The sequence below is a fragment of the Staurois parvus genome, unplaced genomic scaffold (genome assembly GCF_062004578.1).
Source record: "Staurois parvus isolate SC_StPar_1 unplaced genomic scaffold, SC_StPar_1.0 ptg001002l, whole genome shotgun sequence".
In the NCBI taxonomy this organism is placed as follows: Eukaryota; Metazoa; Chordata; class Amphibia; order Anura; family Ranidae; genus Staurois; species Staurois parvus.
In genome coordinates, this window is record NW_028318798.1 from 1,971,047 (window position 1) to 1,997,812 (window position 26,766).

General features: G+C 43.7%; 1 protein-coding gene across 2 annotated transcripts in view; it reads right to left on the bottom strand.

The window, feature by feature from the left end:
- The window catches only part of MAT2B (methionine adenosyltransferase 2 non-catalytic beta subunit), a 61,933-nt gene that overhangs the window by 14,072 nt on the left and 21,095 nt on the right, over nucleotides 1–26,766 (bottom strand). For both annotated transcript variants that reach the window (XM_089657454.1, XM_089657453.1), the window contains exons 2-5: nucleotides 7,547–7,741; nucleotides 4,229–4,343; nucleotides 3,428–3,580; nucleotides 3,080–3,273 (exon numbers count right to left, since the gene is read on the bottom strand). In XM_089657454.1, coding sequence (XP_089513580.1) covers nucleotides 3,080–3,273; nucleotides 3,428–3,580; nucleotides 4,229–4,343; nucleotides 7,547–7,741 — 657 coding nt within the window. The remainder of the gene's footprint in view (nucleotides 1–3,079; nucleotides 3,274–3,427; nucleotides 3,581–4,228; nucleotides 4,344–7,546; nucleotides 7,742–26,766) is intronic.

Sequence of the window (26,766 nt, forward strand, 5' to 3'; positions counted from 1 at the left end):
TGTCAATGCCCATCAGTGCCACCTACCAGTGCCTCCTCATCAGTGCCACCTATCAGTGTCCATCAGTGCAGCCTATCAGTGCCCATTAGTGCAGCCTCATTAGCGCACATCAGTGAAGGAGAAAAATCACTACAAAATTTTATAACAAAAACTAAAAAAACTTTTTTTTCAAAATTTTCAGTGGTTTTTGGTTTGTTTAACCACTTGCCTACCAGGCACTTATACCCCCTTATTTACCAGGCCAATTTTCAGCTTTCAGCGCTGCCGCACTTTGATTGACAATTGCGCGGTCATGCAACATTGTACCCATATGAAATTTTGATCATTTTTTTCTCACAAATAGAGCTTTCTTTTGGTGGTATTTAATCGCCACTGGGCGCTTTACTTTTTGCGCTATAAATAAAAAAAATTGCAAAAAAATTGAAAAAAAAAAAAAAAAGTTTCTTTGTTTCTATTATAAAATTTTTCAAACAGGTATTTTTTCTCCTTCACTGATGTGCGTTGATGAGGCAGCACTGATAGGCAGCACTGATGGGCACTGATAGGCAGCACTAAAGGGCACTGATAGGCAGCACTAATGAGGTGGCACGGATAGGCGGCACTAATATGCAGCACTGATAGGCGGCACTGATAGGTGACACTGATGATGGGTACTGATAGACGGCACTGACTGGCATCACTGCTGGGCACTGACTGGCGGCACTTACTAGCACAACCCCTGGGCACTGACTGGTGGCACTGACTGGCAGCACTGCTGGGCTGCACTGGTGGGTGGCACTGGTGGGCGGCACTGGTGGGTGGGCACAGGTAGGTGGCACTGGTGGGCACAGGTGTGTGACACTGCAGAGTGGCACAGGTGGGTGCACTGCTGGGCACAGGTGGGTGCACTGCTGGGCACAGGTGGGCGGAGCTAGTGGGCGCACTGCTGGGCACAGGTGGGCGTAACTTGCGGGTGGCACTGCTGGGCACCGATCATCAGGGCACTGATCATCAGTACCCTGATGATCGGTGCCGATCCCCGCTCTTACAACTGCCGGTTCTCGGCAGTACTTTCCTCACGAAAGCGTGAGGAAAGTGCAGCCGAGAACCGGCACTTGCATTTCCCTCTGATCAGCGTGTCATTGGACACCGCTGATCACGTGGTAAAAGGCCGCTGTGATTGGCCTTTTACCACATCACGTGATCAGCTGTGTCCGTAGGACACAGCGATCACGGAGATCGCCGGGTGCGCGCCCCCTGGGGCGCGCAGGAGAGCGCGTTCTGGGAGGACGTCATATGACGTCCACTCAGAACTGGCCGGCCGCAGTGCAGCCGTCATTCGGCTATCTGCGGTCGGCAACTAGTTAAGAAAAAATAAAAAACCCAGAGGTGATTAAATACCACCAAAATAAAGACCTAACAGTCTCGAAAAAAATGATAAAAATTTCATATGGGTACAATGTTGCATGACCGCGCAATTGTTATTCAAAGTGCAACAGCGCTGAAAGCTGTAAATTGGCCTGGGCAGGAAGGGGGTATAAGTGCCCTGTAGGCTAGTGGTTAAAAGACCTTTTTTTCTCAAATCCTGCCCAGCTGCATATTTTTTTTCTTTTACAGGGTTATTGGTAGGACGAACAACTTTTTCACAAGGATGGAACAAAAAGGAAAAAAAACACATTTGATAGATTTTTGTTGGTAAGAAAGTGGAAAAGTTACAAAAAATCCACTCTAGTTATTTTTAAAAATACTATTTAGTCACAACCTCAGATATGTAACCCAAAATAAAAAGTCAACACACAAGAGTATAACATCAATCTAAATTTTTAAGCCAACCCTACTCCAAAGATGACAATTCAAGCTCATAGGAAATCCCAGAGATGGGATTTAACATCAGTACAGAGACATTAGAGTAACAAACGCTTAGCTGATAAGTATCACAATACAACATACTGTACATGTTAATTGCTTTTTGTCCAAAGCTAGGTTCACACAAATGCAGCTCTGTGATCCACATTTGGGGTGGTCACCATAGCCTATTAATTTGAATGGGCTGCTCTGCATGGGGTACATGCATGAAAAAGTTTCCTTTTACACCATGCAATTTCCTGAGGGTTCCCTCATGTACAAATGCGCTGTGTTTTTAGGTGTATGGGGTGTCATTAAGCATTAATTGGCAGCTCTGTGTATCTGTAAAGAGCAGTGCATTTTGGTTGCGGGAACAGGTAGGGTTCTCACACCAGCAACCACCCGCATAGGTGAACCTAGCCTAAAAGAGCAGATCACAATTGTCCTAGTTTAACATCCTTATTAGGAAAAAGTGTTGTTGGCCACATTGTTAGAGTAAATAACCATTCAGAATTCCTACACTGATCACACTGCAGCAAGTGAGGTGAGATGAACCAGTGAAATACTAATGAATTTCCAGCACACTGCAGCTGCACTAAAATCAGAACGCTCAGTCAGTTTAGCTGAATTTGAGCTCTCCACTACATCTACAGCACACATATGAACCTCACAGGCTGTACTTCCCTAAGCGTGTGCAGTATAACTTGCTTTCCAACAATCACTTATAAATTTCCTGGACAGGTCTAAACCCAATTAATGGATCTGAGAAACATCTTATGTGAGAGGTGAAAAGGAAGAGGTTATAGAATCAAAGGCCAGTTTTAAGATCACTAGACATTCAACAAGTAGTGGGAGGACTGTTGCAGTACAAGAATGTCTGGGTGAAAAACTGAAGATGCAGGTAGCTTTGAGTATGATGCAATTCAAGGCCTAATTTTAAGTTTTCAAGTGTAAGTTCATAAGAGTAAAGTGGGAAATTATGTTATTAATGAAATAAAACCAAGATCTTGCCTGGAGTTACACGTAAAATGCAGCTTTGACTGACAAGTCATGTGATCAGGTTGTCCTTCCAGCACACTGCCTCCCCTCCCACTTCACCCATTAATTTAAATGAATGGGGCTTAGCTTGCTTCTGACTCCCACAAATGAAGAACTATATACATTGATAATACAAAACCACAATAAGGCCATAAAGTTGCTTTATAAATGTGCTAAGCGTATTTAAAAGGGAGCAGCATTTAATATCAATTCTTACCTGCATTTTTCTCTCAGTTAACTGTAAGCAGACACTGGCTACATCCTTGACATAGGTGGGAAATCTCTGTTGCCAGTGGTCCATATTAGCAGATTTGTTGCTGAACTGCACCTTGTCAAACATAATTGTAACTGCGCTCTCCTCTAGTTTCTCCACATCCCCATATAACACAGGAACTCTGAGCACAGCAGCGTCTACAGTATAAGGCAATTAAAAATTATAGACCATATTAAAGACTTCCCGGAAAGTATGACTTTTTTTATAGGTATTATATAGCAACTAATAAGATTACAAAAATCAATACTTTGCTGTAAAAATGATTTCATGATAAAACTGACAGGTACTTACTATCACTGTTCTGCAGGATAACACGCTCTCCTTCTAGTTTGGTTTTACCATACAAGTTCAGAGGATTTGGCACAGAATCCACTCTGTACGGGGGATTTGATCCATCAAAGACATAGTCTGAACTAATGTAGATCAGGAATGCTCCAGCTGCAGCTTTGGAACAGAAATGGACAAAATACTTCAATATATATATTCATTCCAGATTAGTAATATTCATGTCTCCATGAGTGACAGCCCTTTAAAATGGCAAAAAAGACCATGGAGTTGTGCATTAAACAGAACATTTCTAATACAAATCCCACTCAGACCACTCCGTAAGTCAGCACTGAGTGATCCTCAATCAACAGGCACAAATTCTGATAAGCTCTAAAATGGACTGCATACTTTTCTGTACATGTTTATCTGATCAAATCTGTTAATTACACTTGATAGATAACGTCACTGAAACATGCTTACAGTGCCTTGAAAAAGTATTCATACCCCTTGAAATTTTCCACATTTTGTCATGAAGGAAAATGATAAATGGTTTTCAAAATTTTTTACAAATAAATATCTGAAAAGTGTGGCGTGCATTGTAAAATTTCATTTCAGGCCTTGTTGAAAAAGGACTGAAAATAAGCCGGCCATAAATGCCCTTAGCTGTACAGTGTTGCTTGGTCCTGCTACTCCCATTTCTTTGCCTCCCTTTTGATCCTGAAATAAATGGGCAACCTCACTAACCAACACAGAGGCTCAGAAGGCTGAAATAGTTTGAACTGCCCGGGTTTGTTACATGTTAGCATGAAAAGGGTAAATTCATACCTGCTACTTTGGCAAGATTTGAAGATGCCTCCACATTCAGCTTGGTGGCAGACTCAGGATGATTCTCAACAATATCTGGCCTTCTTTCTGCTGCACAATGAACAATCACATGTGGCTGTAAATAAAATACACATACAAGAGCAAATGTATATTAGTTAAATTTTGGACATAAGCAACAGTAAATTCAATAAATATAATAGGAGTTTTAAAGAAAAATTAAGGCATTTTTTGATTACCTATAAATCCTAATAGATATAAACATATATGGTAAGTGAAATCAGTGAGCGCTTCAAATTGCAGCAGCTATAGCACACAAAGGCGACCTAAACATAAATCTCATAAATATGTGTATAAAAAGTGCAGCGCTAAAAGGTATATCCTCCAGTCAAATGATATATCAGTAAAAAGATAAAATCACAATCTGTGCTCCAGTCCAATAAAGGTAATATAATAAAATAATTATAAATAAAATGGTGACAGTTCGTGATAAGTGATCAATACAGGAGTTGCTAGTGACTTCACGATCCAGTGGTTCGGTGATAAATAGTAAAAATACGCACTCACCAGATGCGTATCTTTTAATATGCATATAATAAGTAAACCAGAGGTCCCCCTCATGGGATGGATGAGCTGGGCCGTCTTAGCGGACTCTCCTTCCTCTGAGGGCCCCTCAAGCCGTGACATCTACCCGCCGGTATCTGGTACAGGTCCGGTGGACATCCATTCACTGCACATTGGTCAGTAATCGCTTTTACTCGATTTTAACTACATTTATATTTTTTGCCACATGGATTAATAAATTTTATTTTTAAACTACTACACTATGGGCAATTTCTTGTTGCCTCCCTGGTGAGCTAATATCCATTCTAGAGCCCAAGTATCAAGACACAAGAGTTGTTATATGTGACACCAACCCTGAGGATGACGCACGTTCCTCTGTAAGCTGCCCAGTACCCTGTCCATTACCTAGAGGGAGACAACGGTTTGGCTCATCCATCCCATCCTATGAGGGGGATCTCTGGTTTATTTATTATATGCGCATTAAAAGATACGCATCTGGTGAGTGCGTATTTTTACTATTTGTCACCAAACCACTGGATCGTGAAGTCACTACCAACTCCTGTATTGTTCACTCATCACGAACTGTCACCATTTTATTTATAATTATTTTATTATATTACCTTTATTGGACTGGAGCACAGATTGATTGTGATTTTATCTTTTTATTGATATATCATTTGACTGGAGTATATACCTTTTAGTGCTGCACTTTTTATACACGAATAGATATAAACCCTTCTTTTTCTTGCGAAAATACTATTTTTACCCCATTTTCATACCGTAATGCTGCCGATTTGTCATGTATAATGCTTTGAGGACACCGACTGGTTGCACTATTAGGGCTTGTTCACATGTGAGGATTGGAGGCAGTAAAACCTTGTTGAGTAAAACCCTTTTAGCTGCAGAGGCAGCAGCTGGGGGTGTACATATGCCAAGGCTGCAACGCTTTGCTTCGCAGCAGTGGCAGGATTTATATCCCCTGTCGCTTTCAGAGAGAACAGAGCTCAGGGATTTTGACTCATTCAGGTAAACAGGGGTGCTTGTGCAGGGTCCAAGGGGTTAAGGTAGGCAGTGAGGAAGCAAAACACCTCCTCACCATCTGTCAAAATGCACTCTGAAGGGAACCTTTATTGCCTTTGTTCAGAGAATTAATCCAAGCCTCGCTCTCAGAGTTCATCACACAGTTGTTCATTAGAGAATGATCTGCTTACTCCATGGGATCAGAGGCTGAACAGAGCTCTTTTCCATGCTCTGACCAGGAGAATCAGACAAAATCACCAGTCTCCTCCATGGGCCATAATCAGTGGGTAGAAGGCTAGCTCCTAGTCCCCTCCAAAAGCTGCTGTCCCAGTTGGGTTTGTCACAGTGTATATCTCCAGTTGCGGCAAAGTATAGGGGCTGGACTCATGTACAACAAGATTGTCTTTCAGGGTGACGGTCCACTTTAAAGGTAAACTGTAGGCATCTCAAAAATTAGGGACTAGCACTTTTTTTGCAAAATGTATGTAAACCCATGTACATTTTTTACTGGCTTGAATTTCTATTCAAAAAGGGTCCTGCTAGTTGATGAGCTAAAGAGTGGTGATAAATGCATTTGTCAAAGAGATACAGGAAGACACACTGGTCGTGGTATTCCCACACAGACAGTCATTACATGATCTATCAATGTTATGTTGCTGTAGATGATAGATGGGGCTAGGCTAATTGGCCGATTGCCTATATTTCATTCTTTCTGCCAAGCTTACAGGCTGAAGCTGAATTTTAGTATAATTTCCTGGGGAGAGGATACAGCACAATACAAATTAAATTATGTGTAATAGTAGATCTTATCAACAACAGCCGATAACGTTCTCTACGGCTTCTCCAGACCCTTTCACATCTATCACCTGCTCAGGGTGAACCTGCTCTCATCTGTGAAAAGTACAGGGTGCCAGTGGTGGACCTGCCAATTCTAGTGTTTAATGGCAAATGCCAATCAAGCTCTATGGTGCTGGACAGTGAGTACAGGGCCCACTAGAGGATGTCGGGCCTTTAGGCCACCCTCATGAAGTCTGTTACTGATTGTTTGGTCAGACATTCACACCAGTGGCCTGCTGGAGGGCATTTTTTAGGGCTCTGGCACTGCTCATCCTGTTCCTCCTTGCACAAAAGAAGCAGATACTGGTCCTGCTAATGGGTTAAGGACCTTCCACGGCCCTGTCCAGCTCTCCTAGAGTAACTGCCTGTCTCCTGGAATCTCCTCCATGCTCTTGAGACTGTGCTGGCAGACACAGCAAACCTTCTGGCAATGGCATGTATTGAAGTGCCATCTGGGAGGAGTTGGACTGCCTGTGTAACCACTGCAGGGTCCAGGTATCGCCTCATGCTATGAGTAGTGACACTGACCCTAGCCAAATTCAAAACTAGTGAGAAACAGTCAGAAAAGATGAGTAGGGAAAAATAGGTCAGTGGTCTCCACCTGTGAAACCATTCCTGTTTTGGGGAGTCGTCTCATTGTTGCCCATCTAGTGCACCTGTCAATCTTATTAACACCAAAGCAGCTGAAACTGATTAACAACCCCCTCTGCTACTTAACTGACCGGATCAATATCCCAGGAGCTTAAGTGACTTGATGCTATACTCTGATTAAAAAGTGTTCCTTTAATTTTTTTGAGCAGTGTATAATGTGTTCGTATTTTTTCTAAATGTGCTTCTTAAAATTTCTTTGGAAACACATCTTGGCAAAAACACACACACAAAAATAAAGGAAAATGTTACCTTGAATTCGCAGATAAACTCTTTCACAGCAGATGTATCTAGTAAATTAAGATACTCAAAGCGAGGCCGTGCCCGGCTATAGCCACATCCTAAAACACGCCAGTTGTTGTCCTTGAACTCCCTGTATACAGCACGGCCCAGCAGACCAGTTGCTCCAGTTATCAGTGCCCTTCGATTAGGGAAAAAAACATCTGCCTAGAATGCAAACACAAATCACACCACGATTCAGGAAGTATAAATTGATAGCATGGCAAACAAAACAGAAAAGCACAAGCCAAATTATGAACTTCATTCTAGAATTTGTTTGGATTTAATATTATAAAACGACACCGTCTAAAATGTCATCTATATGGCAAAAAGGGATGTTTTTATGTCCATTTTTTTTTTATTGTAGAATACTGGTCTGTTTAACATTAAACATATTTACTTACATAAATCCTTTTTAAAAGTAATCCTCAATTCTAAACAAACTCTATGCAAAAACATGACATGTAAAATGACATACTATATTTGATATTTACCACTGGTAGCCACCAGACAAAACCAGGCTTTTGCAGAGAGATCTACTGCTATGCTATAAACAAACACCCAAATAGCAGGAAATCAAATTACACATAGCAGAATAAGCCAGAATAAAAATAACCAAAACCATTAACTTTGTTAGAGTTCACGCTCTTAAACTGACCCTGCCACCAGTTCACAATTTCTCATTTGAATCTGCTGCAGTACAGCAATATTCCTATGTACTGTCCCAACTGTTGATTTCAAGTGGTTGTAAAGACTGAAAGGAAAAAACCTTGTGTGTGCTGCTCCCCCCAAAGTCACCCTAATACTTACCTGAGACCCATCTTGATCCAGAGCTGTGCACCAGAGCAGCGGCTCTCCCGAGTCCCTCTCTCCTCATTAGAGAAGACACTTGCTATGCGGAAAGACATGTGGGCTCGCTCCACACTATATGTGGACATAGACTTACATAGCGCTTCTCGCCCCACCCTCCTCTCACAGGGTTTGACTGACAGCATCATGAGCCAATTTGCCTGTGAGAGAGGGAGAGTGACAGCAGCACTGTTGTTCTCGGTCACAGCACTGAATTGGAATAGGACTTAGGAAAGAATTTGGCTTGGGGGCAGCCGTTTTTTACCTTAATGCAGAAAATGCCATTTTAATCACTTAACGTTCAGAAGATTTACCCCCCTTCCAACCAAGCCATTTTTTTTGCGATATGGCACTGTGTTATTTTACCTGACAATTGCGTAGTCAGGCAATGCTGTACATAAATTAAATTTACATCAATTTTTCCCCACAAATGGAGCTCGTTTTTAGTGGTATTTGATCACCTGAGTTTTTTATTTTTGCGCAATAAACAAAAAAAAAAAAAGACCAAAAAATTTTGAAAGAGAAAAAAACAACATTTTCTACTTTCTGCTATAAAACATATCCAATAAAAATAAAAAATCAAATTGCTTCATAAACTTTGTCAAATATGTATCCTGCTACATATTTTTGGTAAAAAAAAAAGAAGAGAAAAAATTCTAATAATCGTATATCGATTGGTTTACGCAAAAAAGTTATAGCGTCTATAAACTATGGTATATATAATGGAATTTGTATTTAATTTTTTTTATTAGTAATGGCGGCGATCAGCGACTTATGGCGGGACTGCGATATTCCAGCAGACTTTGTGGGAACCAGTGACACTAATACAGTGATCAATGCTAAAAATATGAACTGACACTGTACTAATGATACTGGCTGGCAAGGGGTTAAACATCTAGGGTGATCAAGGGGTTAACTGTGTGCCTAGCTAAGTGTAGTAGGTACTGTGTGTACTGTTTTCACTAGGTAATGTGCTGGATACTATTCCCTGCTTTGCCGCTGACAGGACATAGCTGTCTTGTTTACATAGGCAGAGCTGTGTTCTGTCAGTGTCCGAGATGATCAGTGTGTCAGTGCTCATCCATTGTCCGGCAAGCACTGATCAGCTTCTGCTGCGACAAATCACAGCAGAAGCAGCGTCCTGGCGCTGAAGTGCAGATTCACGTTTATATACGTGATTTTTTACAGTGCAGCCACCCTGTAGCAGTATACCTGCTATGGGGTGGTCGACAAATGATATGTTACCCCAACATTTCATATTTCTGATACAGGTCTGTATTGCCATGTAGTTGTGTTAAAATGTTCTCTTTGTATTGCTTTCTTTGTGTGAGATACCTGGTGATCCTACCAGTCCCTCTGCTTTCCTATTTCAAACTGATCACACTAGGCATGGCAGTACATCCATCCCAGCACAGCCAGTTTCCTGGCTGTGCTTGGAGCATAGCCTTCCTCTCCTCCAATGGTCACACTTGTATGGACATGCCCCACCCGGCACAGCTAATCACTGGGAAGATCAGTGAACCGCTGTTTCTTTGCCAGCAGCCGACACACTCTTGCAGGCTCCATCCACACCAAGCACCTTACACAGCTGAGAGGAGAGGGAATGTGACCACATCTAGAAAAAGAAAAAAAGGCCTTGCAATTCTATTTTAAACTGAAAGGGTTGTTTTACAGAGGTGAGGATTCACATATACTTTATAGCCTTATGGCAAAGGGCCCAAAGTTTAGGGGCTCCCTTGCTGCTATGGAGCCACATTTCACATTTTAAATGTATGCATAACCACTATTTTTTTTTTAGATGGACATACTTTGCTGCCTGTGTCCTGCTGCAGACATTTCCCTTCTTTTCCTGTGTTGCAAATGCAAGGAGCTGAAAGAAATCTCCACAAGGTGAGGGGACGTGCACTATACACTTGACACTAGAACATGTCCCCTCAGCTCTTGCTTTAATGACAGCTCTGTAAGTTAGGATTTACCCTTACTTTGCCTTACAAGAAGGCTGCATTATAAAGTCTAATCACGTTAGCATCTGCCACTTTTTCAGACTATAGAAGTGAAGTGATGGTACTTCAAGTAATGAAGAGAGTTCTACATGAATAAATCTGCACACCCATGAGATCATGAAAAAAACCAAAAAGACAACACAGGTATTACAGCATAGTTTAATTAATTGATCCACAGTAATAATATCTGGACACCAAATGTTTCCTTTTGAATAACTGTATTCATATTGCCACATATACTTATCCCTTTATTTAATATGGACATTAAAAGAAAAGGAGGGAAAAAAAAAAACTTAAATATGGTGCAAAAAGCCATAAGGTCCCTCAAACTAACGGGTTCACCTGTTAGTTTTTCAAGAGAACCTGATCAGACCCCCCCCCCCCATTCTCCTAATGCCCAAAGCATTAAATTCAAACTACTAACTCTGACATACAAAGCCATTCACAACGCTGCCCCAAACTACCTAACCGACCTGGTACCCAAATACCACCCTACCCGTGCCCTTCGCTCCTCACAGGACCTCCTACTCTCCAGATCCCTGGTCTCCTCCTCCCACGCATGACTGCAGGACTTCTCCAGGAGTTCCCCCCATCCTCTGGAACTCTCTACCCCAATCCATCAGACTATCACCTACCCTCCTCACCTTCAGGCGCACCCTGAAAACCCACCTCTTCAGGGAAGCCTACTCCACCCTCACCTAACCGATCTCCTCCACTCCTCCTACCACTCCATCCCCCACAGCCACTTCCTACTGTACCACTATCCCCTCTCTCCTAGATTGTAAGCTCGAAAGAGCAGGGCCCTCGAACCCCTCGTGTATTGTTCTGTTTTGTCTCGTGTTCTGTCCCCCTCACTATTGTACAGCACTGAGCAAACCCTTTGGCGCTATATAAATACTGTATAATATTAATAATAATATTAGAGTGGCAGGTATAAACAGACTTGTGTCTGTTTATACACACCTACATCCAATAAGATCCTAACTGCTAAAAACAGACAAATGAAGAGCCATTCGTCTAGCGGATCTGATGAGTAAACAGACAGGTGCTCTATTTACATCAGACCGCCCATAGAGGACAACAGGCTGTGTGTGTGTTCGTTCTGCATAAGTTGAGTGAACATGGATCAGCCATCCACCTGTCCAGCAGAGGTCAGCGTATAGATCTGAGCAAGAAGACTTCTCACCAAGGCAAAGAGGATGCCAATTGCCCTGCCACTTCCATAGCCTACTGGAACATGGCACATGTCCCAGGAGGCTGCAGGACAGGGTGGATAAAAATCAATGATTTAAAAAAAAAAAAAAAAAACGGATTTTTTTTATTTAAATTGGATTTTTTTTATTTAAATCGGATTTTTTTGATTTAAATCAGATTTTTTTTTTTTATAAAATGGTTTTTGAGGAAAATATATTACCATCCAAAGGTTATTCCATCATGAAATAAAGATTAATTTTTTAATTATGTAGAATAAGGCTGTGTATGTTTAATTTTTTTGGTAAATAAATTCCATTAATCCATTCGCAATGTCATGCTCTTCCAGAGGTTTTTGTAAGATTATTGGGCAGTTTCTCTGCCTACAAGATATTATCACAGATGCTTGGTTTACTTTTGCAGTTTTCAAAACTGAATTTGACTCAGCGGAGATCACATGCTTCTTCTTCACAGCAAAAATGTTATAACATGAACAGAGTTAAGAAAAAGATCTTAATCCTAACTTCTACAAACCTATGAATACAGAATCAACCCCTTCAGTGCTACGTTTCAAGAAGTTCAGTGAATAGAATATTCAGGAAACAATATTTTTCTGATTGTTTGGAGCGGAATAGATCTGCACAAGAAGAAAGTGAAACTAAGGCTACGTTCACACTAGCCTTGTGTGCAGGAGGCAGAGAGGCGTTTGGGAAGCGTTTTTACTGCTTCCCAAACGCCTCTGCCAATTCTGCACATTACAGCACATGGTGCTGTTCTAACGGGAGCGTTTGCGTCGCGTCGCGACAAAACGGACGCCTCTGGTCGAGTCAGGAGGCTTTGAAGCCTCCTATTCTCGTCTAGGGTGCCGCTCCGCAAACGCCCGGCCGGCGTTTGCGGTGCGTTTGCGGAGCGGTAACACCACTCAAACTGTATTATAGGCGTTTGTGGGGTGTTATTAACGCTCGGCAAACGCCTAGCAACCGCCACTAAACCGCCCTTATTGTTTCAGTTGAATAAATCTATTTAAATTGTTATTATTAAGGTAATGATTATTTTTCTCCTTCCTAAAGTACAACAGAAAAGTTGTCCAAATATTATTATTATTATACAGTATTTATAAAGCGCCAATAGTTCGCTCAGCGCTGTACATTACAAAGGGGGACAGAACATGTGACAGAACAATACAATACAATACAATGCAAAACATGAGGGGATTGAGGGCCCTGCTCTTTCGAGCTTACAATCTAGGAGGGAGGGGATGGTGGCACAGGAGGAGATAGCTGTGGGGGATGGAGTGGTAGGAAAGTGGAGGAGGTCGGCAAGTTAGCGGGGGTTGGGATGGGTTTTCAGGGTGCGCCTAAAGGAGAGGAGAGTAGGCGATAATCTGATGGGCTGGGGCAGGGAGTTCCAGAGGATGGGTGACACCCTGGAAAAGTCCTGGAGGCGGGCATGGGAGGAGGAGACCAGGGAACTAGAGAGAAGGAGGTCTTGTGAGGAGCGGAGTGTGCATGTTGGGTGGTACTTGGATATTAGGTCAGTGATGTCGTTTGGGGCAGTGTGGTGGACGGCTTTGTACGTCAGCGTTAGGATTTTGAATTTGATCCGTTGCGCAATCGGAAGCCAGTGGAGGGATTGGCAGAGGGGGGTGGCGGAGATGAAGCGCTTGGAAAGGTGAAGGAGTCTGGCTGCCGTATTCAGGATCGACTGAAGCGGGGATAGCCAGCGGCGAGGCAGGCCAGTGAGGAGGGAGTTGCAGTAATCGAGTCGTGATATGATGAGGGAGTGGATGAGCTGTTTAGTGGTTTCTGGGGTTAGGAACGTGCGTATTTTGGCGATGTTGCGGAGGTGGAGTCTGCATGAGCTTGTTAAAGATTGGACTTGGGGTTGAAAGGATAGGTTGGAGTCCAGAATGACACCAAGTACTCTGGCCTGCGGGGTGGGTTTGATGGTGGCGTTGTTGGACGTGATGGAGAAGTCAATGGGGGGGGGGTGTCTGGGCTGGGGGGAAGACAAGAATGATTAATGAATGAATGAATAATTAACCTATTAAACTGGGGATAAAAAAACTAATATGAAAAGTTATTCTAAAAATCTTCATCTACTTGCATATTAAAGTTATACCAGCAAGAATTAGTCTTTATGTAGAAAACTATGATTTAAATCAAGCCTTACTGACTAGTGATTTAAATCAGTTTGATTTAAATCAAATCCACCCTGCTGAAGGACCATTCACAAAGCAATCCATGAGCTTGCGCATGCACAGTGGAAAGCCAGCTGTGGCCCCTCAGGAAGCCACAGTTGACTCCCATATCCAAGATGGTGGCACCGGCGACCCACAGGCAGAGTTTGGGTGATGTCACCGCACAGGAACATGGATCAGGAAGTAACTTTGTATGTGATCGGCTATAAAGAAAAATGCCAGTGACTGTACAAACCAAACTATTGACTTGTGTGCACTAAGTATGAGTGCACTAAGGAATGGAAGTTTTTAGTGGGAATTGCTTTTAATAAAGGTGCTTTAAAAATGGTGAACACTATGTAATGTTTATGCTTTGAGTAACGGCAGAAAGAAGTGGAGATTGACTGGTACTTCTGAACCCGGGGAAGGGGATAAATGCTGTTTATGACCTCTATAATAAATATATATCAAGAATTTAAAGGTGAGAGCACATCTTGATTGCCGAGTACTGGAAGTGAAGGAACTCTTCTCTGGAAACATTAAAAAATTTTGGTAATACAAGGTGCACAGAAGATAGTTTAAATTCATGACACAAGAGATTCTGTTTGACATTTTATGTTATATGTGGACAACAAAGACGTTTAGGTGGAACACAAGATTTATTGTATTGTAATTTGCACTATATTTAGCACTTTTTAAAGAAAAGGCTGTTGATAGGTGTAATACACATCCATGTTTATTCATATATGATTTTTTGGGGTAGCACTGAAACATGGTTACATTCTTCAGCCCCCCACCCTCAAAGAGCTCTCATGTGTCTCCCTGCACACAGCTGTTTTTAATACAGTGCAGCCATGAGTGGCTCTGCCTCCATAGCCATATAATCCATTCCAAAGGATCTGTGAATGGAAGACTACAAGTCCCATCTTCCACCATAGCAAAGGGACAAGAAGATCTCAATGGAGAACAAGTGCTTCACAAAAGGGGATGAGTGGGCGGGATTGGGAAAGCCCAGCAACCAGCAACTAGATCATGGAAGAAATTTGCAGCTTCTATCCTGGGGTGAGTGATCTCATCATCCATGGTGGTTGAAGTGTCCTTCCCTCCCTTCTTTCCTGCCTCTGAGTACACTAATATAAGGGAGAGCGCTGTAGACTAATGTAAAGGGGGACTCAGATGTAAGAGGTGCTCTGTGGACTCTGACGTACAAGGGGATTTGGTGAGCAGAGATCACCTTATATCAGAGTTCCCCTTTACACCAGAATCCACAGCATTCCCCCTTATGTCAGAAACTCCCTTAAATCAGGGTTCCCAGAGCAACCCTTACATCAGTTTTCTTTTACTTTGCAGCCCACAGAGGGGAGTGGAATTTCAGCAGACACATTCAGCAGATATAACAGGGCTCTGGGAACTCTGATTAAAGAGGAATGCTGGGAACTATGATGCAAGTGGGGACCCCTTTATATCAGAGTAACCCTTTACACCAAAGTCTGCAGAGTCCGTCTTTACTGTGTAGAGGGAGACTGAGGGTTCTGATGTACAGGGAGGACTCTGCATATTGTTCAGTGCTTGAACAGCAGACAGGGAAATTCAAGAATCAAGTGGTAATATTAAAGTCTATCTATCTCGTAATCTTTGTCAGTGCTTCTGGCAGGTGATACATTTTCCTCAAAGCATTTTCATTGAAGTCATAGCAGGCTAAGTACATATCCTGTTCCACTTTATATTGATTGGCTTGTGGATCTGTGCAGCCATGTGCCTCTGCTAGGGTCGAGTTCCTGTGTAAAAGTCCATTCACACCTTCCCCTGATACTGAACACAATCCTTTCAATTCTTTATATTCTGTGCCACTGGTATCCAAGCACAGCAAGTTCATGGCAGATGTCAGTCCTACCTGAAAAGCATGCAATGTTTTTCAGTGATGAACTCTTGAAATAATTAACCTTCATGCATTCCTACCATTGTTTTGACTTCACAGAAACAAAACTTTGCACAACAAACACTTTCCATCATATACCAGAATATAATGTGAACAGAAATCAACTGGTTGCCTACATTGTGAATTGTAAATCCAGATGCTGCTTGGAGCACTATAGCCACCCTCTCTAGTCATAGGTAGCAGCTTGCCAACATCATACAAGGGTGTGGAAATTTAAAAAAAAAAAAAATACTTTTCCAAGGACCAAATCGGAGTTCCAATCTACTTGTCCTGATACAAATACATACATTTTAACCAAAACCGTATTTAAATAAAGTGTTTATTGTTATACTACTACTGAATGAGACAGTTTTATCAATAGAGATTTTAGATGGATGTATGTCCCCTAAACCTTGAAATGGCTTTGCCAGTATGGAAAATACAAAAGGTTGATGTTTTTTATTAGGAAGAGGAGTTTTTACGAATGTCTGGGGTTTTTAAAAAGCACCATGTTTATATTAGAGTCCCCTGCATTACTCGTATACATCAGAGTCCCCTTACATCAGACCCTGGCAGAATGACACCTTACATCAGAATGTGGCGGAGTGCCACCTTTAGTCAGAGTTTAGTTGATAACTGGACATTAAATGGTTAGGTGTGTGAAGCTTCTGGAAGAACAGAGAAGGGGAGGGAGACCGATGGGGGAGAGAAGGGAGGTAGATGGGGAAAGCTCAATGGTAGTGCAGGGATCACTCACCCCAAGCTACTCTCTGCAGGCTCAGACTGCGGCACCAATCATACAGCTGGATGGATCTTCAAAATTCCCACCCACACATCCCCTTCCTCAAGCAATTACTGGCTGTGGTTGAAGTTGGGGCAGGGCAGAGGAGAGGGGTAGGAAAAGGGAGAGCAAATCCATACCTCTCTCCTCTCCAGTCTGTGCGGGAAGGGAGGGCAGGGGGAGTGTGCTGGCTGGACGAGTGTTACAGACACTCAGTGTGCACAACTGCAGCCAGTCCACCTAGGTTTACCAACAGCTTTTTCAAGTACACCCTGCTGCTTTCCCGCAGCAGGGCTAAATGTAAGAAAAAACATCCTGCCCAGCACGTGGAACTGCATGCCCCAGGCAAAATTATTTGCACATCCCTGTCATATCAGCAATAGTGTTCATCTACATCCACCTCTTCCACCATGGCACCTGCCAGCGTAGCTTACGTGAACAGGGACAACGCCTGCTGGATTATGGGAACCACATTAAATCTGCCACAAAGCAAAAAATCCAAGGATGACCTGGAGCAGAAATTAGCAAGCAGCCCCAAGTGTTGCCATTCTGCCTTGGATCTAAAATATAATACCCTGGGACCCCTAAAACCTGGGTTCCATCCTGCAAGTTACCAGCCAAGATTTCCAATCTGTGGTGTTGGTCCTCCCCTTCAACATCGGATACACCTTACCAGTGACCAGGCACTGTGAATTACTAATAGTAAGACTTACCTAACAAGAATGAGCTTGGCCCAGCTCCACCAACCAGAACCTTGGCTAGTCACTTGCAGTACTTTTGTTTCCAAGGTTCTATAAAATTGTTCAAGACAGTGTGCATGCTGTTCATACTAAACCCAAGAACACAAATTTGCAGCTTGTGAAGATGTGATGACTGCATTCGTTTTAATTTTTTAAAGAATTGTCCTTTCACACTTCCCATCCTAGAGTAACACCCTTCCATGAAAGGTTAATATAAAAAATGTTTATATATATATATATATATATATATATATATATATATATATACACATATATACACACACACACACACACACACACAGTATTGCCAAGTATTGGGCACCCCTCCAAATCATTGGATTCAGGTGTTCCAATCACCTCCATGGCCACAGGTGTATAAAATCTAGCACCTTTTGAAAGAATGGGTCGCTCTCATGCGCTCAGTGAATTCAAGCGTGCTAAAATGATAACATACACACACCCCTCAATCATCAGTCCCTCCCCTCATGCCAGGGTACTAGGTGTAATCCTAGACTCCCATCTGTCCTTTTAGCCCCAAATTCAATCACTGTCCAAATCTTGTAGACTTCACCTCTGTAACATCTCCAAGATACGGCCATTCTTAACCTCGGAAACTACTAAGCAACTTATTCACTCCCTGGTTATCTCTCGCCTTGACTATTGTAACTCCCTCCTCATTGGCCTACCTCATCGCAGGCTATCCCCTCTTCAGTCTATCATGAATGCTGCTGCCAGACTCATCCACCTTACTAACCATTCTGTATCTGACACCCCTCTCTGCCAATCCCTCCACTGGCTTCCCGTTGTCCAACGGATAAAATTCAAAAGATTAACAATAACATATAAAGCTATTTATACCTCTGCCCCAAATTTTATCACCAATCTTGTCTCCAAATATCACCCAAACCGTACTCTCCACTCCTCGCATGACCTCCTGCTCTCTAGCTCCTTTGTCTCCACCTCCCATGCTCGTCTCCAGGACTTCTCCAGCGCTTCCCCCATCCTCTTGAACTCTCTACCCCAATTTATCAGACTATCGCCTACTCTGCTCACTTTTAGGCGATCTCTGAAAACCTATCTCCTCAGGGAAGCCTATTCTGCCCTCAGCTAATAATGGAATCTTCTACTCTTCCTACCAGTCCATCCCCCACAGTTACTACCTTTTGTACCACTAGCCCCTCCCTCCTAGATTGTAAGCTCCAAGAAGCAGGGCCCTCCTATCCCTCTTGTATTGAACTGTATTGTTGCTGTATTGTCTCCCGTTATATTGTAAAGCGCTGAGCAAACTGTTGACGCTATGTAAATCCTGAATAATATATATATTATATACACACATATACACACACATATACACACACACACACACACACACAGGTCCATATATATATTTGGATGCAGGCAAAATTTGTTTCAGGTATTTACCAAAACATATTCAAGCTGTAGTTATATAATGGTTATACGCTGACTCAGTGCCTGTTGACCCCAGTCCTCTGCCCTGCTAACTCCTGTACACTGCGCCTCTAGCCACTGCCCTGCTGACCCCAGTCCACTGCCCTGCTGACCAGTGCCCCCCGTGCAGTTCCCCACTGACCTGAGTCCTCTGCCCTGCTGACCCCTGTATTCTGCCCCGCTGCCCCAGTCCACTGCCCCACAGGCCAGTGCCCCCCGACCCTAGTACCAAGCTCAGCTGACTCCAGTCCACTGCCCAGCTGACCCTTGTATACTGCCCCACTGGCCAGTGTCCCCTTGACCCCAGTCCTCTCACCCTAGTCCTCTGCCCCGCTGACCCCAGTCCATTGCCCCACTGACCCCAGTATACTGGCCTCAGTCCTCTGCCCTACTGACCCCTGTACATTGCCCCACTGGCCAGTCCCCCCCCTGACCCATGTACAATAGTCCTCTGACCTGCTGAACCCTGTACACTGCCCCACTGGCTAGTGCCCCACTGACCTCTGTCCTCCGACCCGCTGACCCCCTCCACTGCACTGCTGAACCATATTAGCCATTGGGAACTATTAATTTATAGTAATTGGAGTGATCTGAGGCGTGAAAATGTAGGAATTGGGGTGAATCTGAAGCGTGAGTAATTTGAGTGATCTAAGGCATGGAGGTGCAAGCAATAGGGCTTAAGATATGAAGATGTATCAATCGAGGTGATCTGCAATGTGAAGGTGCAGAATTGGGCTGATCTGAGGTGTGAAGGTGCAGGTATTGGGCTGATCTGAGGTGTGAAGGTGCAGGTATTGGGCTGATCTGAGGTGTAAAGGTGCAGGTATTGGGCTGATCTGAGGTGTGAAGGAGCAGGTATTGGGCTGACCTGAGGTGTGAAGGAGCAGGTATTGGGCTGATCTGAGGTGTGAAGGTGCAGGAATTGGGGCAATCTGAGGTGTTAGAATGCAAGAATTGGGGCTGATCTGAGTTATGAAAGTGCAGGAATTTGGCTGAGCTGTGGTGTAAAGGTGCAGGAATTGGGGTGATCTGAAATATGAAGGTGCAGGAATTGGGTCTGATCTTAGATTTGAAGGCACAGGAATTGGGGTGATCTGAGATGTGAAAGTGCAGGAATTTGGGGTGATCTGATGGGTGAAGGTTCAGGAATTGGGGCCAATCTGAGATATGAAGGTGCAGAAACTGGGGTGATCTGAGGTAAGAAAGTTTAGTGAGAAGGCACAGAAATTGGGGTGGTCCGAGGTGTGAAGGTGCATGAACTAGGCCTGATCTGAGGTGTGAAGGTACAGGAATTGGGGTGGTCGGAGGTGTGAATGTGCGGGAATTGGGTTGATCTGAGATGTGAAAGTGTGGTTATTGGGGCAGTGTGAAGGTGCAGGAGTTGGGGATGAACTGAAATTTGAAGGTGCAGGAACTGAGTTGATCTGAGGTAAGGTGCAGGAACTGGGGTGATCTGAGGGATGAACGTACAGAATTTGGGACTGATCTGAGAGGTGAAAGTGTATGAATGGGGGTGATCTGAGGTGTTTAGGTGCAAAGCTCAATACTTCCTACTATTATTCAAGTTATTTACAGCATTTACTATACAAAGATTTCTTTTCGTGATTGAAAGTGTGGACTTTTTTTTTTTTTTATGTAGCTGGCAGACTCAATTTCTTTGAAAAAATATTTTGGCCCACTGTGCTCAAAAGGTTGCCCAACTCTGTTGTAGACTAACATTCACACAAACTAAATAACATACACCGATTTGGGTTATTTTCACCAAAGAAATGTAGCAAAATACATTTTGGCCTAAATTTCTGAAGATTATTACTTGGAATTTTCTAGACAGATGCAAAGAAAAAACTTTTTTTTCTCAAAATGTTCAGTGTCTTTTCATTTATATAGCAAAAAAAATAAACACCCAACCTGAGCTCTCTTTTACTTCATTACAGAACCCATACCCCCCCCCCCCCCCCCCCAACGCACACACCTATGTTATAGGTTATGAGAAGAGGGAGATGCAGCCTGTTGTAGTCTACCAAAAAAGTAGTCAGGCAAGGCTGGTAACACTGCTTGGGATGTCAGTCTTTGCCTACAGTTACACTTCAAGGATAAGCTACTGTAGCAGTATTCTAATGTGAGTCAACAACCAGGTAACAATCTATCTATTGTCCAGTCGCTACGTTTTACTCCGCTCCTCAGTCTTTCGGACTTCAGAGTAGAGCTGCAATAAACAGGTCCTAGGCCCCACCTTACCTCTGACATGTCGTATGACACAGCCTACAGGACACCTGGCAGGACGTCCTTCCTCAGCCATGTACCCCTGTATCTGAAGTCTGGTGATGGGGGAATTCAGTTGGTCAAATTTAGATGTATGGGGGAGGGAGTGGGGGAGCAGGGTCAAGGTGTGTTATGCACTCTGGGCCCCCGCATTCCTCTCCCTCATTGTGGAAGAAGCTATGTAGATCAATGGCGGACATAACCCAAGCATTGAATGCAATGTTCAGGACTGGACAACAAGAAGCTGCATTGGCCCAGAGCGGAGAATAAGTTAGCAGGCTCCTTTAAATCTGACAAAGCAGTCCTGGGTGCACATCACAATTTATATGCTGAGCATAAACATGAAACTTGAACATGTGACCATAACCTCAAATCAGAACATCCCCTTTCAAGAGGACTGCAAAATAGCACACTGCTGAGAGTGACAGCAGCCTTCCTTATCGCACAATCACACACACAGCATTCTACAACACACAATCTCAGGCAGGCAGCACTCTGCAACACAATCTCACACACAGCACTCTGCATAATACAATCCTGCATCCCCCCCCCCCCCCACACACACACACACACACACGTAGCATTCTGCACCACATAATCACACACACTATTTGCCACACAATCTCAGGTAGGCAGCACTCAATCATACACACACACGGTGCTCTGCACCACACAATTGCACAGCATTCTGACACTGACACATATACACAGAATTCTGCGCCCTTCCCTCCAAAAAATAGACACACATTCTACAATCACACACACATTCTGCACCACACAAACACACACAGCGCAATGCACCACACACATAGTATTCTGCATCACACAATCACACACAGTATTCTGTACCATACAATCAAGCACGCACACACACACACTAGTCTGTGCCACACAAACACGGACAGGCAGCATTCTGCACTACACAATCACACACATTGTTCTGCACCACATGACCACAGGTGAGCAGCATTCTGCACCACACACATACAGTAGCATTCTGCACCACACAATTACACACACATACCACACACAGTTCTCCACCACACAATCACACACACAGTCCTGCGCTACACAATCATAGGCAGACCACATTCTGCACCACACACACTACACAAGTTATTCCGTAGCACACACACACACACAATTATTCTGTACTACATATACACACACATTATTCTGTACCACACACACACACATAGCATTCTGTAACACACATACACACACAGTATTTTGCAACACACAAACAGCACTCTGCACCACACACTCATTTTTCTTAAAATTTATTTTATTTATTTATTCTGCAGATCACAGGCAGGCAGCATTTTGTACCACAATCACACACACTCTGCACCACACAACCACAGGCGGGCAGCACTCTGCCCCACGCATTCAAACACAGCATTCTGCACCACACACACAGCACCACACAGTCGTAGCCGGGCAGCATTCTGCACCACACACACACACACAAATATTCTGTACCACACACATATTCCACAACACACACACACAGCATTCTGTAACACACAATCACACACACACTATTCTGCAACACACACACACACCATTTTGAACACACACAATCACAAACAGCACTCTGCACCACACACAAACCTGCAATTTCTTTTAGAAAATGTATTTTATTTATTCTTCACCGCACAATCACAGGCAGGCAGCATTTTGCACCACAATCACATACAAACATTCTGCGCCACACAATCACAGGCGGGCAGCACTCTGCCCCACACAATCACACACACACACGCACAGCATTCTGCACCACACACATTATTCTGTGCCACAGAATCACACACACACAGAACAGCCTGCACCATACACACACAATCACACACAGCATTCTGCACCGCACCGCACACACACGCACAGCATTCTGCACCACACACATTATTCTGTGCCACAGAATCACACACACACAGAACAGCCTGCACCATACACACACAATCACAGACAGGGAGCACTCTGCACCACAGTATCACACACATGCACACACACAGCACTCACAGGCGGGCACATTCTGCACCACACAATCACACATACAGCACTCTGCAACACACACACAACCACATACATTCTGCAAAACAAACACACACTATTCTGCACCACACAATCACAGAGAGGCAGAATTCTGCACCACACACATTATTCTGTGCCACACACATACAAAGCACTCTGCATCACACATATTTTGCTGTGCCACATAATCGCAGACAAGAAGCACTGCACCAAAGAATCTCACACACACACAAAACACCCTCCACCACACACAACACTCTGCGCCACAGTCAAGGCAGGCAGCATTCTGCACCACACACACACACACTCACATATGTTATTCTGCAACACACACAGCTCTCTGTGCCACACAATCTCACATACAGCACTCTGCACCACACAATTACATATATTATTCTGCACCACAGAATCACACATACAGCACTTTGCAACACACACACACAAATTCTACACCAATCACATGCAGGCAACATTCTGCACCACACACACACAATTATTCTGCACCACAGAATCACACACACAATCTGCACCACAGTCACAGGCGGGCAGCATTCTGCACCACACAATCACATACACTATTTGGCAACACACCCCACTCTCCAGCATACAATCACACACACTGCATTCGGCACCACACAATGACATACAGCACTCTGCATCACACACATTCTGTGCCAATCACACAGGAAGCACTCTGCACCACAGAAACACACACACAAAACACAAACACAGCACTCACACACAGGCAGGCAGCATTCTGCACCACACACACTATTCTGCACCACAGAATCACATACATTATTCTGCAGCACACACAAAGCACTCTGCAACACACACAAACACCTCTGCACCACACAATCTCTCACAAACACACAAAATTATGCTGCAACACACAATCACAGGCAGGCAGCATTCTGCACCACACATTATTCTGTGCCACACAAATCAGACGGGCAGCACTCTGCACCACACAATCACACCACACACAAAACACCATGCACCACACACACACACACAGCACTCTGCACCACACAGTTACAGGCGGACAGCATTCTGCACCACACAGTCACATACATTATTCTGACACACTGCATTCTGCACCACACAATCACACATACAGCACTCTGCAACACACACACACTATTCTGCACCGCACAATCACATACATTATTCTGACACACACACACTGCATTCTGCACCACACAATCACACATACAGCACTCTGCAACACACACACACACTATTCTGCACCGCACAATCACAGGCAGGCAGCATTCTGCACCACACACACACACACAATTCTGCACCACACAATTACAGGCAGGCAGCATTCTGCACCACACAATCACATGCAGTGGGGCAAAAAAGTATTTAGTCAGCCACCAATTGTGCAAGTTCTCCCACTTAAAAAGATGAGAGAGGCCTGTAATTGGCATCATAGGTAGACCTCAACTATGAGAGACAAAATGAGAAAAAAAATCCAGACAATCACATTGGCTGATTTGGAAAGAATTTATTTGCAAATTATGGTGGAAAATAAATATTTGGTCACCTACAAACACGCAAGATTTCTGGCTCTCACAGACCTGTACCTTCTTCTTTAAGAGGCTCCTCTGTCCGGCACTCATTACCTGTATCAATGGCACCTGTTTGAACTTGTTATCGGTATAAAAGACACCTGTCCACAACCTCAAACACTCACACTCCAAACTCCACTATGGTGAAGACCAAAGAGCTGTCGAAGGACACCAGAAACAAAATTGTAGACCTGCACCAGGCTGGGAAGACTGAATCAGCAATAGGCAAGCAGCTTGGTATGAACAAATCAACTGTGGGAGCAATAATTAGAAAATGGAAGACATACAAGACCACTGATAATCTCCCTCGATCTGGATCTCACCCCGTGGGGTCAAAATGATCACAAGAACGGTGAGCAAAAATCCCAGGACCACACGGGCGGACCTAGTGAATGATCTGCAGAGAGCTGGGACCAACGTAACAAAGGCTACCATCACTAACACACTACGCCGCCAGGGACTCAGATCCTGCAGTGCCAGACGTGTCCCCCTGCTTAAGCCAGTACATGTACGGGCCCGTCTGAAGTTTGCTAGAGAGCATTTGGATGATCCAGAAGAGGATTGGGAGAATGTCATATGGTCAGATGAAACCAAAATAGAACTGTTTGGTAGAAACACAACTCGTCGTGTTTGGAGGAGAGAGAATGCTGAGTTGCATCCAAAGAACACCATACCTACTGTGAAGCATGGGGGTGGCAACATCATGCTTTGGGGCTGTTTCTCCGCAAAGGGACCAGGACGACTGATCCATGTACAGGACAGAATGAATGGGGCCATGTATCGTGAGATTTTGAGTGCAAACCTCTTTCCATCAGCAAGGGCATTGAAGATGAAATGTGGCCAGGTCTTCCAACATGACAATGATCCCAAACATACCACCCGGGCAACGAAGGAGTGGCTTCGTAAGAAGCATTTCAAGGTCCTGGAGTGGCCTAGCCAGTCTCCAGATTTCAACCCCATAGAAAACCTTTGGAGGGAGTTGAAAGTCCGTGTTGCCCAGCAACAGCCCCAAAACATCACTGCTCTAGAGGAGATCTGCATGGAGGAATGGGCCAACATACCAGCAACAGTGTGTGCCAACCTTGTGAAGACTTACAGGAAACGTTTGACCTCTGTCATTGCCAACAGAGGATATATAACAAAGTATTGAGATGAACTTTTGATATTGACCAAATACTTATTTTCCACCATAATTTGCAAATAAATTCTTTCCAAATCAGCCAATGTGATTGTCTAGATTTGTTTTCTCATTTTGTCTCTCATAGTTGAGGTCTACCTATGATGCCAATTACAGGCCTCTCTCATCTTTTTAAGTGGGAGAACTTGCACAATTGGTGGCTGACTAAATACTTTTTTGCCCCACCGTACATTATTCTGACACACTGCATTCTGCACCACACAATCACATATTATTCTGCGCCACCCAATCACACACACACTCTGCACCACACAGTTACAGGCGGGCAGAATTCTGCACTACACAATCACATTACTCTACAACACACACTACATTCTTCACCACACAATCACACATACAGCACTCTGCAACACACACACACTAATCTGCACCGCAAAATCATAGGCAGACAGCACTCTGCACCACATGCAAAGCACTCTGCACCACACAGTCACAGGCAAGCAGCATTCTGCACCAATCACATACATTATTCTGCACCACACACACATTCACAGGCAGGCATCATTGTGCACCACACACACGCTATTTTGCACCACACAAATCACACACATTATTCTGTGCCACAGACAGGAAACACTCTGCACCACAGAATCATATTTTATTTATATATATATATATATATATATATATATATATATATATATATATATACACACACACACACACACACACACACACTCTGCAACACACACAGGCAGGCAGCATTCTGCACCACACACAACCACACTATTCGGCACCACACAATTACAGGCATGCAGCATTCTGCACCACGCACACATTATGCTGCACCACACAATCACACAAACAGCACTTTCACCACACACACACACACCACAAGCAGGCAGCAATCTACACCAATTACATACATTATTCTGCACCACACAATCACACACACACACATTATTCAGTACCACAATCAGACAGGAAGCGCTCTGTACCACAGAATCACACACACAAAACACCCTGCAGCACACACAATCACATACATTATTCTGCACCACACACATTCTGT